At 37.6% G+C, this 17,849-nt stretch overlaps 1 protein-coding gene across 1 annotated transcript in view; it reads right to left on the reverse strand.

Moving 5' to 3' along the window:
• Nucleotides 1-17,849, reverse strand: part of MSH4 (mutS homolog 4) — a 105,144-nt gene that overhangs the window by 42,929 nt on the left and 44,366 nt on the right. Inside the window, exon 9 of the mRNA XM_032296570.1 lies at nucleotides 6,147-6,221. Coding sequence (XP_032152461.1) covers nucleotides 6,147-6,221 — 75 coding nt within the window. The remainder of the gene's footprint in view (nucleotides 1-6,146; nucleotides 6,222-17,849) is intronic.

Raw genomic sequence — 17,849 nt, forward strand, 5'->3', positions numbered from 1 at the left:
ATGCCTTTTGCAGGGACATGGATGAAGCTGGAGGTCATTATCCTTAGCAAATTAATGCAGGAACAGAAAATCAAATACCACAAGTTCTGACTTAAAAGTGGGAGCTAAATGATGAGAACTCATAGACACAAAGATAGTATCAACAGACAATGGCGCTTACTTGAGGGTGGACTGTGCATGTGGGAAGAGGAAGAGGAGCAGAAAAAACAACTGTTGGGCACTAGGCTTAGTACCTAAGTGGTGAAATAATCTGTACAACAAACCCCCATGACACAAGTATACCTGCATAACTAACTTGCTCATGTATTCCCAAAACTAAAATAAAAAATTTAAAAAAGTTTATATTTACTCTTCATTGATCTAAGGATACTCTCATCACAGTCACATGGCTGAATTAATGAAGTCCCATTTGGGGGAAAGCATATGGAATAAATATTATTTTTTACAAAAACTGCTGGAGGATTAACAGAAGAGTTGTCAAGGAATAATAAAATATTTAAATCATCATCCAATCCAGAGTCCCTGCAGTGAGCATAAGCTACTGGTATAAAATGTTTGTGAGACCAATAGGAAAAAAAATATCCCTGGTTATTCAGGCCTCTTTGTTAGCATAATAATAAACTGGTAAGCAATTCATTCACTCCTTGAAAACAGTGAGGACACAAGCTTTTACCTAACATAGCAAGTTTACATTTATGTGTGCCTGCTGCACTAGCACAGCCCAGCATTGTTATTTTCTGTCCTTGGCATCCTGAATTCCCACAGGGGCTGCCTCATCCGCTGTAGTCAGTGTCTTTCTGAGGCAATAATGCCAAAACAATGATGTTTAATCAGCATTATCTACTTGTTCTGGCACCAGATTTTCATCAGCAATGACCTTGGCAAACTCATCAATGAATTTCTCTAATGTTTCATGATCAGCAGATGCTCAATCACCATAAATCTTTAAAAATTTAATGCCATTTTCTTCTTAAATTTCTGCAATCAGCCTGTTGAATATTGACAGGTCCCTTCAATTTTCATTTCATTGTGATAAATCTTCACTTGTTTCATGATCAGTATACCATTAAGTGGCATGTGTTCACTGTGAGGCAGATGGATCTATTCTTTCCCTTTTTTTAAATGCTATGCAGTGTTTTTCTATTTTTCATTAGCTTCTATTCATCACTTTCAGCATAGAACTCCAATAGTTTATCCATTTGTTTCTTTAGGTCATATCTGGCAGTCATCCCAAGAAGCATACGCTTCTTTAAGACCTTCACACTTAAAACATTGTCCAGTTTCTCCAATAGCTTGACTTTCTGTGTTATACATAAACATAAGTGACTCCTCTTTTTCTTATCACTGCTACTCACAGGGGTATCTGCAGGCCTTTTTGATATTTTCTTTGTTTTGTTTTTGTTATCCTAACCACTAGACCAAGCAGATAATAAGTAAAAAACAGTAATGCACATCCATCTTGGTCCTATGTGGGGCATCATGGAAACCTGCCATTGGCACAACCGACCCTGTGTCATTTTATTAACCCTTTGTGGGCATATTTGCATATAAGAATCTGGGAGTGCACAGAAATGATATACTATAGCTGAAAGGAGCTGGGAGGGTCTTTTTTCCCTTGAGGATGCTGAATAGACTGTGCTGAATACCTGCATTTTGATTGCAACCCATCACATAAGGTCAAGATGTAAAATTTTCCACTTGTGACATCACATTGGTACTCAAAAAGTTTCAGAATCTAGAACATTTAAAATTTTCAACTTTTGGGTTAGGGATGCTTAACTTATACTATATAATACATATGAAAAAATTTTCAAGGAAAAAATGTTTAATAATTAATAATATTCTACTCTGTGGAAAGCAAATAGTCTCTTCCTCTAATTATTGAAGTTCTACTCTACTTATAATTTCTCACTGATATAAATAAATAATACTCTAATGACCATTGTTGGACATAAATATTAGCTAACATTTCTGAAAAGTTCTTTCAGACAAATCTCTAGAAGTAGTATTACAGGATCAAAAGATATATGTTACAAACATTTCCAGTACAATTTCCTGCAAAGTATGTGAAATTTGTATTCCTACCAGCTGTTTAATAAGTTGTCTGTCTCATAGATCTCTAATTAGAAACGAGTTACATCCATTAAGATAAACAAAAATGTCTGCTTCTTTGACAGATATAAAACTATGGTTTTAATTTGTATTGCTTCCATTAATAATGAGGTTAACATTTTTGGTAACATCTATTAATCACCTTGATTTCCTTCCTTGGGTCATTTTCCATATTTCCATTGAGATTTCAATATTTTCCTATGAAATTACATGAGTTTTGTGATGACAGAAATTAGTATTTTGTCTGTCTGATATGGTTAGGCTTTGTCTCCCCACCCAAAAGTCATAATGAATTATAATCCCTATAATTCCCATGATCCCCACTTGTCCAGGCAGAGACCAGGTGGAGGTAACTGAGTCATGGGGGCGGTTTCCCCCACACTGTTCTCATGATGGTGAGTGAGCTCTCATGAGATCTGATTGTTTTATAAGTATGTGGTAGTTCCTCCTGCACTCCTTCTCCTTCCTGCTGCCTTTTAATAAAGGTGCCTTGTTTCCCCTTCTCCTTCTTCCATAACTATACATTTCCTGAGTGCTCCCCAGCCATATTGAACTGTGAGTCAATTAAATCTCTTTCCTTTATAAATTGCCCAGTCTTGGGTAGTTCTTTTTAGCAGTACAAAAACAGACTAATACACTGTCATTTTTTATAAATTTTTCCTATCTTTGCCTTTTACTTGCTTTTGACATACCAAAGTTTAAAATTTGTGTTTCATAAAATCTCTCAATATTTTCCTGGTGATTTATTCCACCTCTTTCATTATAAGAAAGGTAATAATATTTTTGAAGTCTTTTGCCACATTACTTTAACTATATATATATTTGTATTAGTCTGTTCTCATGCTTCTAAGAAAGACATACCTGAGACTGGGTAATTTATAAAGTAAAAAGGTTTAATTAACTCACAATTCCACATGGCTGGGGAGGTCTCACAGTCATGGCAGAAGGTGAATGAGGAGCAAAGTCATGTCTTACATGGCAGCAGGCAGAAAGAACATGTGCAGGGGAACTCCCCTTTATAAAACCAACAGCTCTTGAGAGACTTATTCACTACCAGGAGAAAAGTATGAGGGAAACTGCCCCTATGATTCAGTTATCTCTGCCTGGTCCTGCCCTTGACATGTGGGGATTATTATAACTCAAGGCAAAATTTGGGTGGGGACACAGCCAAACCATATCATTCTTCCCCTGGCCCCTGCCAAATCTCATGCCCTCACATTTCAAAACCAATCATTCCTTCCCAACAGTCTCCCAAAGTCTGAACTCATTTCAGCATTAACTCAAAAGTCCACTGTTCAAAGTCTCATCTGATACAAGGCAAGTCACTTCTGCCTATGAGCCTGTAAAACTGAAAAGCAAGTTAGTTACTTACAATACAAATGGGGTACAGGCATTGGGTAAATACACCCATTCCAAATGGGAGAAATTGGCAAAAATGAAGAAGCTACAGGCCCCATGCAAGTCCAAAATCCAGCAGGACGGTCAAATCTTGAAGCTTCAAAATGATCTCCTTTGACTCCATGTAGAAGGAGATCACGTACATACAGGTCACACTGATGCAAGAAGTGGGCTCTCACAGCCTTGGGCAGCTCTGCCCCTGTGCCTTTGCAGAGTACAGCCCCCCGCACCCCACAGCTGCTTTTAAGGCTGGCATTGAATGTCTGTGGCTTTTTCAGGTGCACAGTTCAAGCTGTTGATGGCGCTACCATTCTGGAGTAGGAAGAATGGTGGCCCTCTTCTCACAGCTCCACTAGGCAATGCCCTGGTGCGGACTCTGTGTGAGGGCTTGTGCCCCACATTTTCCTTCCACACTGTCCTAACAGAGGTTCTCCATGAGAATCCCGGCCCTGAAGCAAACTTCTACCTGGATATCCAAGCATTTCCATACATCCTCTGAAATTTAGGTGGAGGCTCCCAAACCTCAATTCTTAACTTCTGTATACCTGCAGGCTCAACACCACATGGAGGATGCCAAGGTTTGGGGCTTAGACTCTCTGAAGCCATAGCCCAAGCTGTACCTTGGCCACTTTTAGCCATAGCTGGAGCAGCTGGGATACAGAGCACCAAGTCCCTAGGCTGCACACAGCAAGGTGGCCTAGAAAACCATTTTTTCCTCGTATGCCTCTGGGCCTGTGATGGAAGGGGCTGCCACAAAGGTCCCTGACATGGCCTGGAGACATTCTCCCCATTGTCTTAGTGATTAACATTTGCCTCCTTGTTACTTATGCAAATTTCTCCAGCCAGCTTGAATTTCTCTCCAGCAAATAGGCTTTTCTTTTCTATTGCATCCTCAGGCTACAAATTTTCCAAAATTTTATGTGGCACTTCCTCTTGAATGCTTCACTACTTAGAAATTTCTTCCCCCAGATACCCTAAATCATCTCTTTCAAGTTCAAAGTTTCACAGGCCTCCAGCCAGGGGTAACATGCTGACAGTCTCTTTACATAGCAAGAGTGACCTTTATTTCAGTTCCCAAAAGTTCCTCATCTCCATCTGAGACCACCTCAGCCTGGATCTTATTGTCCAGATCTTATTATCACTATCAGCATTTTGGTCAAAGACATTCAACAAGTCTCTAGGAAGTTTCAAACTTTCCCATATCTTCCTGTCTTCTAAGCCCTCCAAACTGTTCCAACCCCTTCCCGTTACCCAGTTCCAAAGTCAATTTCATATTTTCAGGTACCTTTATGGTAACACCCTACCCTACTGGTAAAATTTACTATATCACACTATTCTCAGCTGTTAATAAAGACATACCTGAGACTGGGTAATTTATAAAGGAAAAATGTTTAATTGACTCACAGTTTCACATGGCTGGGGAGGCCTCACAGTCATGGCAGAAGGCAAATGAGGAGCAAAGTTACATTTTAAATGGCACCAGGCAAGAACATGTGCAAGAAAACTCCGCTTTACAAAACCATCAGATCTTGTGAGACCTACTCACTACCAAAAGCACTGGATGGGGGAAACCACCCCCATGATTCAATTATCTCCACCAGGTCTCCCCCACCTTGACATGTGGGGATTCTTACAATTTAAGGTGAGATTTGGGTAGGGACACAGCCAAAACATGTTAATATTTATTAGAATAATCTCTATAATAAAATGATTCCATATTTTTCATTATTTCATTTTCAAAAACAGTTCCTTTATCACTTGAATAAAAATAAGTTTTACACAGTGTAGTGTTTAAAAGTTAAAGAGACAATCATCTTGTAACCATCAGAGTAATAATTACTTCAAATAAGAGTCATCAATTAATTCTAAAATCAATGGGTACAAGTTTGATGAGTATCGAGTTATTTATATATTCTCAAAATAACTCTCCATAGATTAGTAACTTATTAACAACAAAAGAAAATCTGAATTTATGGTGAAGAAATGGATCAAAGTTAACATCACCAAGTATGAGGAAATGGAATTATGTGTCTCCTGATGTGATGTACTAAAAAGGATACTTCTTAGAGTATTAATGCCAAATACACATAGATGAAATTAATCAAGAGAAAGCAATCACAAACACTGAGGAATTTCTATTTTAAAAATTGACCTTATGCTTCAAAACATCGGTATCAGGAATAAAAGGCTGAGAAACTTTTCCACTTCAAAGGAGTTTTTGAAAAATGACATTAAATATAATGTATGATCCTGATTGGACTCTATATCAGGAAATAAATGCTATAAAGAACATTGTTAGGACAATTTTAAAAAATTGAGTATGGGATACATATTATAAAATGGTATTGCATATTTGATATGAGAATGTGTAAATAACCCAATCCTCATCAAACTTTAACCCATTGATTTTTCAATAATATTGCATCAGTAGGTACTGAAATTTATTCTCAAATGGTTCAATAAGCATAATAAAGCTAATAATGTGTATATGTGTGTAAAGTATGTACACAGAGAAAATACATGGGAATTCGCCATGTTATTCTTGCAACTTTCCCTGAGTTTGAAATTTTTTCTCAACAAAAAGTTAAAAAATAATGCTGGGCATGTTTTGTATGATACACACACATATAAATTACCTTTAAAGGATCCACAAGTTCCAAGGTATGTTTTAAGTATATTAAATTTGTTATCTTTGATTCAGCAGCATTGACCTGTTAAGATAAAAACCCAAATTTGGATGGACAACGTAAATATTTAATACAATAATGGGTTTTCCTCTTGAACATTCTTACTCTTTGCATATTCCATATATTTATATATATATCAGCCTAGCCACAAGGCAAGCCTAAAGGATGATAAAAAAAATTACTGACCCACCATAATAAACCTAGTACACTAGTTTCCCAAAAGTCTGAAAATGCGAAGAATTTATCTCATTGTATCCAATTTTCATTCATATTTCAATCTCTTGGGTTCAATTTAAACTGAATAGCAAAAGAAGATGCAGTTCCATCCTGAGCAGCACCAAAAGACTAACATTAACAGAAAAAGGCACAACAAGTATTTGTATATAGATGATATTTTAAAAGGTTGAATCCAAACCTTCCAGATAGTTACAAAACAACAGGGATTTCCCTCACTGATTCCTGTTTGTGCAAGTAAAACTATTTTCATAACTCTACTAGTCTTAATTATAGTTTTTCAAAATAAAGCAACATCAACATTCCAAATTTTATTAATAAACTTTATACAAATTAAATTGCACTCTAGAGTTGAGGAATGGTGCCAAACCTGGAGAAATGTGGAATGTTCCTATACCTGGACTAATTTACCAATGCTGAAAGATGAAGTGGAGTTTTAGGATACTACAATTATAATGTACTTGATATGAAAATGTTTCTTTTTTTTTCTTTTCTTTTTTTATAGAAATGGGGTTACACCATGTTGGCCAGGCTGGTCTCAAACTTTTGACTTCAGGTGATCCACCCACCTCGGCCTCTCAAAGTTCTAGGGTTACAGGCATGAGCCACTGTGTCCAGTCAGATGTTTCTTTTTGAGATACTCCAGTCTATAGTCCCTCTGCACAATACCTGGACTGTTCTATGACCATATGCATCAATTTAGAAAAAATAACATAATAGGCCGGGCACGGTGGCTCACGCCTGTAATCCCAGCATTTTGGGAGGCCGAGGCGGGTGGATCACGAGGTCAAGAGATCTAGACCATCCTGGTCAACATGGTGAAACCCCGTCTCTACTAAAACTACAAAAAATTAGCTGGGCATGGTGGCACGTGCCTGTAATCCCAGCTACTCAGGAGGCTGAGGCAGGAGAATCGCCTGAACCCGGGAGGCGGAGGTTGCGGTGAGCCGAGATCGCGCCATTGCACTCCAGCCTGGGTAACAAGAGCGAAACTCCGCCTCAAAAAAAAAATAATAATAACATAATAAATGTTGTTAGCCCCAAAATGGGATATGTCATATTCTCTTACAATGGATCTCTGAAACTAACTGGAAGATTAAAAATAAATAAAATTCACTAAACAGAAAACAGCTGTCATCACTATCACTAAAGGAGAATAATTCATGCTGGGTGCAATGGATCATGTCTGTAATCCTAGCATTTGGGGAGTCTAAGGCAGGAGGATCACTTGAGTCCAGAAGTTTGAGACCAGCTTGGGCAACAGAGCAAAACCTGCCTCTATAAAAATAATTTAAGAAATTAGCTGGGTGTGGTGGCACATGCCTGTGGTCCAGCTACTCAGAGGCCTAGGTGGAAAGATCACTTGAGTCCAAGAGTTTGAGACCAGGCAGGACAACATGGCAAAACCCTGCCTTTACAAAAAGAATTTAAGAAATTAGCTGGGTGTGGTGGCACATGCCTGTGGTCCAGCTACTTAGAGGCTGAGGTGGGAGGATCACTTGATCCCAGGAGGTTGAGCCTGCAGTAAGCCATTATCACACCACTGCACTCCAGCCTGGGTGACAAAGTGAAACCCTGTCTCAAAAAAGGGCGAGGGGATAATTCCAAAAATAGTTAACACACCACTGAAGAAGAACAAGGTGGAAAGTGTAACTGTAATGAATGTTAACTTCTAATAAAATTATAGTAATTAAGAAATGATGGTATTGACATAAGAACAGAGAGTCCAATGGAACAGAATAAAGAGTCTAGAAACTGACCCAAGCATATATATTGGCACTTCATTTATGACAGAGGCTAACGGCAGAACAGTGGGGAAAGTAGTGTCTTTTCCAAAAATAGTACCAGTAGAATTATGAATCCATATGGGAAAAGAAAGAAACATTGCCCTTCCCTCACCCTACACACAAAAAATAATTCCAGATGGATTGTAGATCTAAATATAAACGGTAAAACAATAAAATATCTGGAATTAATAAAGAAGAATATCTTCATGGCCTTATGTGTTCTAAATAACTTTTGCAGATTTTGTAATTGATGATTTGGCATCCATTAATCACATAGTGAAACTAACAGCTAAAGTTGTTTACATCTCCCTTACAGTCTGGCTTTTATCGGCATGTGAAAATCATATTACAAACCCTCTAATCACAACTTCAACATCTATGTTTTACTTCCTGCCCAACAGGCACTGCCCAATACCTAGCAACTTCCTGGCATTGTAGTAATAAGGATTTTTGCCCCTGTTTCTCCTTGCTCCTTCTGCCTCTCAACCAACCCTAGTACTTCCCCAGGTGGTCCTGCCTGGCATGCCCTCTCCTCTTGGGAACTATAAGTAATAAACAATGGCATTAGTGTCTCCAGGTTATCATTCAATCACCCGCATAAATTAAAATTCCATAGTACAATGAAGACATTAGAGTAGGTAAATACTTATTATGCAGGACATAGCAAACACTAACTATGAAGGAAAAAACTGATAAACTAGATCCATTTGAATTAAGAATTTCTATTCATCAAAAGATATTACTAACTCAAGAAAGGTTCTCCAAAAGCCAACTGTGAGAAACTAGAATTTGAGAGCAAATAATTTATTTTAAAAAGTAATTCCAGCAAAAACAGGCAAGGCAGTGAGGAAGTAAGACAAAGGAGAAAAGGATATCAATACAGGAGACATTAATGATCAAGTTACCAAATTGTCTCCATCTCTCAGATGTCTCCATCTATGCTCTGATTGTCTCCATCTGAGAGATGGAGACACCTGAGTGATGACATAGAGTAAGTTTCAGAAGCTATCACCAGAGGTAAGGAAAATGGGGTATTTATTCATCAACTCTTATTCAGTACTGGTTAAGAGCTGCTGCCAGGGTATCAACTCCCTAATACCTTCCAGCCTCTCTTATGGCCAGAGAAAGTCTTCAGAAAGAGTCTCAGCTGCTTCAAGCAAGAAGTCTTCCTGCACAAAAGTGAATACCAAGACAATGTGGGTAGCACACCAACAGCATCTATCCCACAATACTCAGTACAAAAGTAAACTACCAAGTGGGAGGAAATATTTGCAACACACATAACCAAAAAGGGCTTACATCTAATATGTGAAAATAATCTCTACAAATCACAAAAGCAGATAATCCCAAAAGAAAAATGAGTAATAATTCTGAACAAGGCTTTCATAAAAGAAGATATTCAAATGGTCAATATATACATGAAAGGATGTTCAACCTCATTAATAAGAAAATGCAAATTAAAACCACTGTTTAGCCGGGCGCGGTGGCTCAAGCCTGTAATCCCAGCACTGTGGGAGGCCGAGGCGGGTGGATCACGAGGTCAAGAGATCGAGACCATCCTGGTCAACATGGTGAAACCCCGTCTCTACTAAAACTACAAAAAATTAGCTGGGCATGGTGGCGTGTGCCTGTAGTCCCAGCTACTCAGGAGGCTGAGGCAGGAGAATTGCCTGAACCCGGGAGGCGGAGGTTGCGGTGAGCCGAGATCGCGCCATTGCACTCCAGCCTGGGTAACAAGAGCGAAACTCCGTCTCAAAAAAAAAAAAACCACTGTTTATCAAAATGCTATAGCTAAAATTTTAAAACTAGCAATATCAGGTTTGGGGAAGACAAATGGGAGTTCTCACACATTGATGATGGGAGGATAAATTGATAAATCATTGTGAAAAACATTTTGGCATTATCTACCAAAGTTGAATATATGCATACCCATGACCCAGAAATTCCACTAACTATATACCCAATAAAAACATATGTACAATTACATAAAGAGATGTGTACAAGATTGTTTAGCAGTATTATTTCTGATTGCAAAAACTGTCAGCAACTCAAAAGTCCAGCAATAATGAAATAAATAATTGCATATTCATATACAGTGGAATGTTATATAGCAATGAAACAAATGAGCTAAATATACATGCAGCAACATGGTTAAATCTCACAAATATAATGCTGACTTGAAGAAGTCAGGCATAAAACATATGCATTGAATAATTCCTTTATATATAAAGTTTTTAATAGATCAGGTCAAACTAAATTATAAACAAAAGGAAATGATTACTAAAATTGGCTTCTTTTTAGAGACAGGTGGAAAATAATGGATGGGAAGGAGAAGAAGGGGAATTTTTGAGGTATTGGTGATAACTATCTCTTTACATGAGTGGTTGTTACATGAATGTTCACTTTGTGATAAATCAATGAGCACTATCTTTTTATTTTGTACAGATTTCTGGATTGTATGTTCTTTCTCATTAGTTTAAGAAAAGGCTAAAAATGATAATAAACAGAAAGGTAGAAAGAAAAGAGTACTCTTATGGAAGAAAAAAGAAGAAAATGGGAAATGAGTGTGTTCATCTGTGTCAAATTTTGCTGCTAGGTCAAGCATGACGAGCACTCCCATTAACCACTGGATTTAGCAATGTGGAAATCGTTGGTGGCCTTGAGAAAAGGAGCATAATTAGATACACCAATTACAGATAATCCTTCCAGTGGAGTGGTGAAGGTATGAATGGAGTGAGTTTGGAGAGAAAAGGAACATAATTAGATATGCCAATTACATATAATCCTTCCAAAAAAATATTGCTTTACAGAGAAACAGAAGAAAAGTAGAGGAGGAAGTAAAAACAAACAAAAAAAGTCACTTTATTTTGTTTTAATGAAGTGATAATAACAAGTTTGTATTTCTCTTTGACCTAGGTATCTTGTGCCTTGTGTCAGCATCTATGAAACTGTGGCAGGCTAACTAGTTAGTTTGCAAGTAGGGTAGAATCTCAGATCCCTTACACTTCTAGATAATACTATGCTATAATTGCTTATTTTATTTTTACTCAAATATAACATTGGAGTATAAATTCTTCTGGATCAGAGCTGTACTTCTTATCGTATTTCTAGCACTTATTACAATACTTAACTAAAGTGAATCATAGAATAAATGAAAGACGAAGTCATATACTTCAGATACTCTATATGGCGGTCTGAAATCATTTGGAAAAAAGTTATTCAAAATGATGCAAAAAACTCATGAAAAAATTAGAAAAATATGTTTAATATACATTTTTCAAATGTTGAAGAAAGTATTCTAGGGGTTTTCAGTGAAAAACACAAATATTCTTAATGTAATACATGCAGTACATTAAGCGCTATGTTTGTAGATATTGCATAGAAAGAAAATTGTGTTAATTAAAATAAGAAATTTAAGCATTATTCTTAATGAACACTTATGATCAGAAACATGCACTGTCTTTTTTGGTTTGTTCTTTTGCTTTTTAAAAATTATACTTTAAGTTGGGGGGTACATGTGCAGAATGTGCAGGTTTGTTACATAGGTATACACATGCCATGGTGATATGATGCACCCATCAACCTGTCATCTACATTGGGTATTTCTCCTAATGTTATACCTCTCTTTGCCCCTCCCCCATGCTACAGGCCCTGGTGTGTCATGTTCCCCTCCCTGTGTCCACATGTTCTCATTGTTCAACTCCCACTTATGAGTGAAGAACATGCAGTATTTGGTGTGAGCACTTATGATCAGAAACATGCATTTTCTAGAAATCAATATTCTTAAAAAGAATAAGAACTCATCTTAAGCAAATAATTTCTTACTGAAAATTTTCTGAGAGCATTTAGTTCATTCACAAGTTTTAGCAAATCATTCAGTTTAACTAACAGAAGTCTGAACTTAGTAAATATTGTATTTAATTAGGAGATTTGTGCTTACATTAAATGAGAAAAGAGCTTTTTAAACGGTATTTTCATATGTTAAAAAAAAAGACAACTGAGACACATGATAAGAAATAATAAAAGCCATGAATCACACATAAAGTTAAATATATTGCTTAAGTTTCCCTAAAGGTTACTAAGGGAAACCTTAGTAACATCTGATGTGTAAAGTCTAACAAAAAGCCTCCACAAAGGACAGAAATACAATGGCTAGGAAAAGATTTACAATTATGACTGATTCTCCCAAAACTAAAGTTTGCCTTATAGTTAAACTTTTGTAGATTTTGTAATTGATGCGGGAGGACCATCTGAGGTCAGGGGTTCAAGACCAGACTAACCAACATGGTGAAACCCTGTCTCTACTAAAAATACAAAAATTAGCTGGGTGTAATCTTAGCTACTCAGGAGGCTGAGGCAGGAGAATTGCTTGAACCTGGGAGGCAGAGTTTGCAGTGAGCAGAGATTGCTCCACAGCACTCCAGCCTGGGCAACAGAGTGAGACTCTGTCTCAAAAAAAAAAAGACCAGTCACCTCTGCATGGCTCAGAGTTGAGCTCAGCCTTCGCTGACATCTCTCTACCTTACTGTTGTAGTCTCAATAAAGTCCATCCTGCTGTCTTTAAAAAAAAAAATTTGTAATGGATGTAGATTTTGTAATTGACTGCCTTAGTTTAAAGGATGGGAAGTGACAGTGACAAAAACGTTATGGAGCTAATTATAGTTTTTTTTTTTCCTAAACAGAAAAATAGATTCCAAATTCTTAGCTTACTGAATTACCTTAAACCTAGATCAGAGGACTTTTCTAAAATTTGATAGTCAAACAGTATAGAAGGCAAACAGGGAATTGCCAGCAAGATGGCTGAATAGGAACAGCTCCAGCATGCAGCTCCCAAGTGAGAGTGAGGTAGAAGGCAGGTGATCTCCACATTTTCAACTGAGATACCTGGTTCACCTCACTGGGACTTGTTAGACAGTGGGTGCATCCCAAGGAGGGCAAGACAAAACAGGGAAGCCTCACCCGGGGAAGCACAAGGGGCCGAAGAACTCCTTCTCCTAGCCAAAGGAAGCCATTAGGGACTTTTCCTGGCAATGCAGACCAGGAGACTCCCCCCAGTGCCTACAACACCAGGGTCCCAGGTTTCCAGCAACACTGTGCTGGGAAGACACTGAGCTAGCCACAGCAGTTTTATTTTTTAATCATACACCAGTGGCACCTGGAACACCAGCAAGACACAATTGTTCACTCCCCTGAGAAAGGGGGTTGAAGCCAGGGAGCCAAGTGATCTGGCTCAATGGGTCCCACCCCTGTAAAGACCAGCAAGCTAAGATCCACTGGCTTGAAATTCTCACAGCCAACACAGCAGTCTGAGCTCAACCTGGAACATTCAAGCTCAGTGAGAGGAAGGGCTTCCACCATTGCTGAGCTCGAGTAGGTGATTTTAACATTACATGTATAAACAAAGTCACCCGGAAGTTTACATAGTGACTGGGCAGAGCCCACAGTAGCTCAGCATGGTCTTTGCAGGCAGACTGTGTAACTAGAATCCCTCTTTTGCTGGGCACGGCATCTCTGAAAAACAGCAGCAGCCCATCAGGGACTTATAATTAAAGCCATCACCTACCTGGGACATAGCACCTGGGAAAAGGGATGGTTGTTGTTACAGCTTCAGCAGACTTAAATGTCCCTGCCTGGCGGCTCTGAAGAGAGCAGAGCATTTCCTAGCACAGCATTTGAGCTCTGATAAGGCACACATTGCTTCCTCAAGTGGCTCCCTGACCCCCATGTATCCTGACTGGGAGACACCTCCCAGCAGGGGCTGACAGACACCTCATACAGAGAGCTCTGGCTGGCATCTGGTGAGTACCCTTCTGGGATGAAGCTACCAGAGGAAGGAGCAGGCAGCAATATTTGCTGTTTTGCTGGTGATTCCCAGGCAAGCAGGGTCTGTAGTGAACCTCCAGCAAACTTCAGCAAACCTGCAGCAGAGGGGCCTGACTGTTAGAAGGAAAACTAACAAACAGAAAGAAATAGTTTCAACATCAACAGAAAGGACATCCACTCAGAGACCCCATCCAAAGGTCGCCAACTTCAAATACCAAAGGTAGATAAATCCATGAAGATGGGAAGAAACCAGTGCAAAAAGGCCAAAAATTCCAAAAACGAGAATGCCTCTTCTCCTCTAAAGGATCACAACTCCTCACCAGCAAGGGAACAAAACTGGATGAAGAATTAGTTTGACAAATTGACAGAAGTAGGCTTCAGAAGAAAGCATTTTTGTCCCAATGCACAAAAGCTAGGAACATTGAAAAAAGGTTAGATGAAATGTTAACTAGAATAACCAGGGTAGAGAAGAACAGAAACAACCTGATGAAGCTGAAAAACATAGCACAAGAACTTTGGGAAGCATACATAAGTTTCAATAGCCGAATCGAGCAAGCGGAAGAAAGGATATCAGAGATTGAAGATCAACTCAATGAAATAAAGTGAGAAGACCAGATTAGAGAAAAAAGAGTGAAAATAAATGAACAAAGCCTCCAAGAAATATGGGATTATGGGAAAGACCAAATCTACATTTGATATCAGTGTACCTGAAAGCGACGGGGAGAATGAAACCAAGTTGGAAAACACTCTTTGGGATATTATCTAGGAGAACTTCCCCAACCTAGCAAGGCAAACCAACATTCAAATTCCAGAAATACAGAGAACACCACAAAGATACTCCTCAAGGAGAGCAACCCCAAGACACATAATCATCAGATTCACTAGGGTTGAAATGAAGGAAAAAATGCTAAGGCAGCCAGAGAGATTGGGTTAGTCACAAAAGGAAGCCCAACAGACTCACAGTGGATCTCTTGGCAGAAACCTTACAAGCCAGAAGAAAGTGGGGGCCAATATTCAACATTTTTAAAGAAAAGAATTTTCAACCCAGAATTTCATATCCAGACAAACTAAGCTTCATAAGTGAAGGAGAAATAAACTCCTTTATAGACAAGCAACTGCTGACAGATTTTGTCACTACCAGGCCTGCCTTACAAGAGCTTCTGAAGGAAGCACTAAACATGGAAAGGAAAAACCAGTACCAGCCACTACAAAAACATATAAAATTGTAAAGACCATCGACACTATGAAGGCACTGCATCAACTAACGGGCAAAACAACCAGCTACTATCAAAATGGCAGGATCAAATTCACACGTAACAATATTAACCTTAAATGTAAATGGGCTAAATACCCCAATTAAAAGACACAGATTGGCAAATTAGAAGAAATCAAGACCCATCGGTGTGCTGTATTCAGGAGACCCATCTTACATGCAAAGACATACACAGACTCAAAATAAAGGGATGGAGGGAGATTTACTAATCAAATGGAAAAAAAAAGGCAGGGGTTGCAATCCTAGTCTCTGATCAAAAATGGTTCACACCTATAATCCGAATACTTTGGGAGGCCAAGCCAGGTGGATCACTTGAGGTCAGGAGTTTGAGATCAGCCTGGTCAATGTGGCAAAACCCTGACTCCACTAAAAATACAGAAGTTAGCAGGGCATGGTGGCATGTCTGTTGTCCAAGCTATTCAGGAGGCTGAGGTACAAGAATCACTTGAAGCCAGGAGACAAAGGTGAAAGTGAGCTGAGATGGCATCACTGCACTCCAGCCTGGGCAACAGAGCAAGACTCTCTCAAAAAAAATAATAAAATAAAAAATAAATAAAAGCGAACTGAATTCAGCTAAAGATGTATTCTATAAACCCTAAGTCAATAATTAAGCTAATAAAGGCAATGACTTCTATCTAATAAGCCAACAAAGGAAATGAGATGGAATCATAAAAAAACATACAAAAGAAAGCAGAAGAAAAGAAAGAAAGGGAGAAAACAGATGAGAAAAATGAAAAAAAAACCAAGATAGCAGATTTAAATGAAAACATATGAATAATCTTATTAAGTGTAAATGCAATAAATACCACAATTAAAAGTAAGGTATTCTCTAATCGTATACAAAAAGTTAACACCTAATATATATCACCTACAAAAAATCTTCTGTAAGTATAAAGAAAAAAAAGTTAAAAACAAATGGATGGTAAAGATACGCCACGCTAAAACTAACCAAAAGAAAGCTGGAGCAGCTATATTAATATTAGACCCAGTAGATTGCATAGCAAAAAATATTACTAGGAATAAAAAGGGTCATTTCATAATGATAACAGGGTCAATTTATAGAGGACATGGCAATCTTAAATGTTTATGTACCTAATAACAGAGATCCCAAATACATTAGATAAAAGCTGATAAAACTGCAAGGAAAAAGAAACAAATCCATAATTACATTTGGAGATTTTGACACTACTCTCTCAATGACTGGTAGAACAAATAGAACAACAACAAAAACAGTAAAACACAATAAGGATAGATGAGATTTGAAGAACACTACCACACAACTTGAACAAATTGACATTTATGGAACGCTCCAACCAACAACAGTAAAATACACATTGCTTTCAAGTTCACATGGAACATTTGCCAAGATTAACTCTATTTTGGGCCATAAAAACAAAGTCAATAAAGTTAAAAGGATCTAAATTACATAATACATGTTCTCTGACCATTGGGGAATTAAGTTAGAAACCAATAACAAAAAGATAATCTGGAAGGTCCCCAAATATTGGAAATAAATTAACATACCCCTAAAAATCCAAATATCAAAGAATTTTCAAAAAGAAATTAGAAAGTATTTTGACCTTTTCAAATGAAAAAGAAATCACAATGTACCTAAAATTGTGGAATACAGCTAAAGTATTACTCAGAGAGAAATTTACAGTGCTGAAATGCTTATATTAGAAAGGAAAAAAGGTCTCAAATCAATGACCTCAGCTTCCTCCTTTACAATGTCAAAAAAGAAGAGTAGGCACAGCTAAGCAGAAGAGTGATAAAACCAGAAATCAGTGAAATAGAGAACAGGAGAAAAAAAGATAAAACAATGAAATAGAAAGCTGTTTCCTTGAGAATACCAATGAAAACGATAACCTCTAGCCAGGCTGATTAAGAAAAACAGAGAACATATTAAAGTTATTAATATCAGGAATAAGAGAGCATATCACTACCAATTTTACAGATACAAGAAGGATATTATGAGATAATTTATGCTGATAAATTGAAAAGTTGGGTGAAATGAAAAATTCTTTAAAAGACACAAGCTACCAAAGCTTTTTCAAGAAGAAACAGTTAACCTGAAGAGCACTATACCTATTTAATAAGTTAAATTCATAGTTAAAAACCTTCCTACCAAAAAATATTCCAGAATCTAATGGCTTCATTTGTGAATTCTACCGAATATGTAAGGAAGAAATAATACCAGTCTATTTAAACTCTACCAGAAAATTAAAGAGAAAGGGATACTTCCAAACTTATTTTATGAGGGCTACTAATTTAATTCCAAACATCAGTTGCTTTAGGTTACTTCCCATTTGTATATACTGAATTATAAGCAGCTTAAATTATTTAAGGAAACCTAGTTCTGTGCCTGCCCAATAGCCAAAGCTTTTCAATCTAGTGATGCTTTTATTATAAATGAACCTGAAGAGTATTTTCTTTATGATACGAAAAGGCTTCTCAAATATAGATAAGCTTTCAATGGACTTACAAATGTCATCAAATTGTAAATTAAATTTCATTGATGTTCAAGACTTCTTTTCT

The sequence above is a fragment of the Sapajus apella genome, unplaced genomic scaffold (assembly GCF_009761245.1).
Source record: "Sapajus apella isolate SASKATOON/1434 unplaced genomic scaffold, GSC_monkey_1.0 scaffold36, whole genome shotgun sequence".
In the NCBI taxonomy this organism is placed as follows: Eukaryota; Metazoa; Chordata; class Mammalia; order Primates; family Cebidae; genus Sapajus; species Sapajus apella.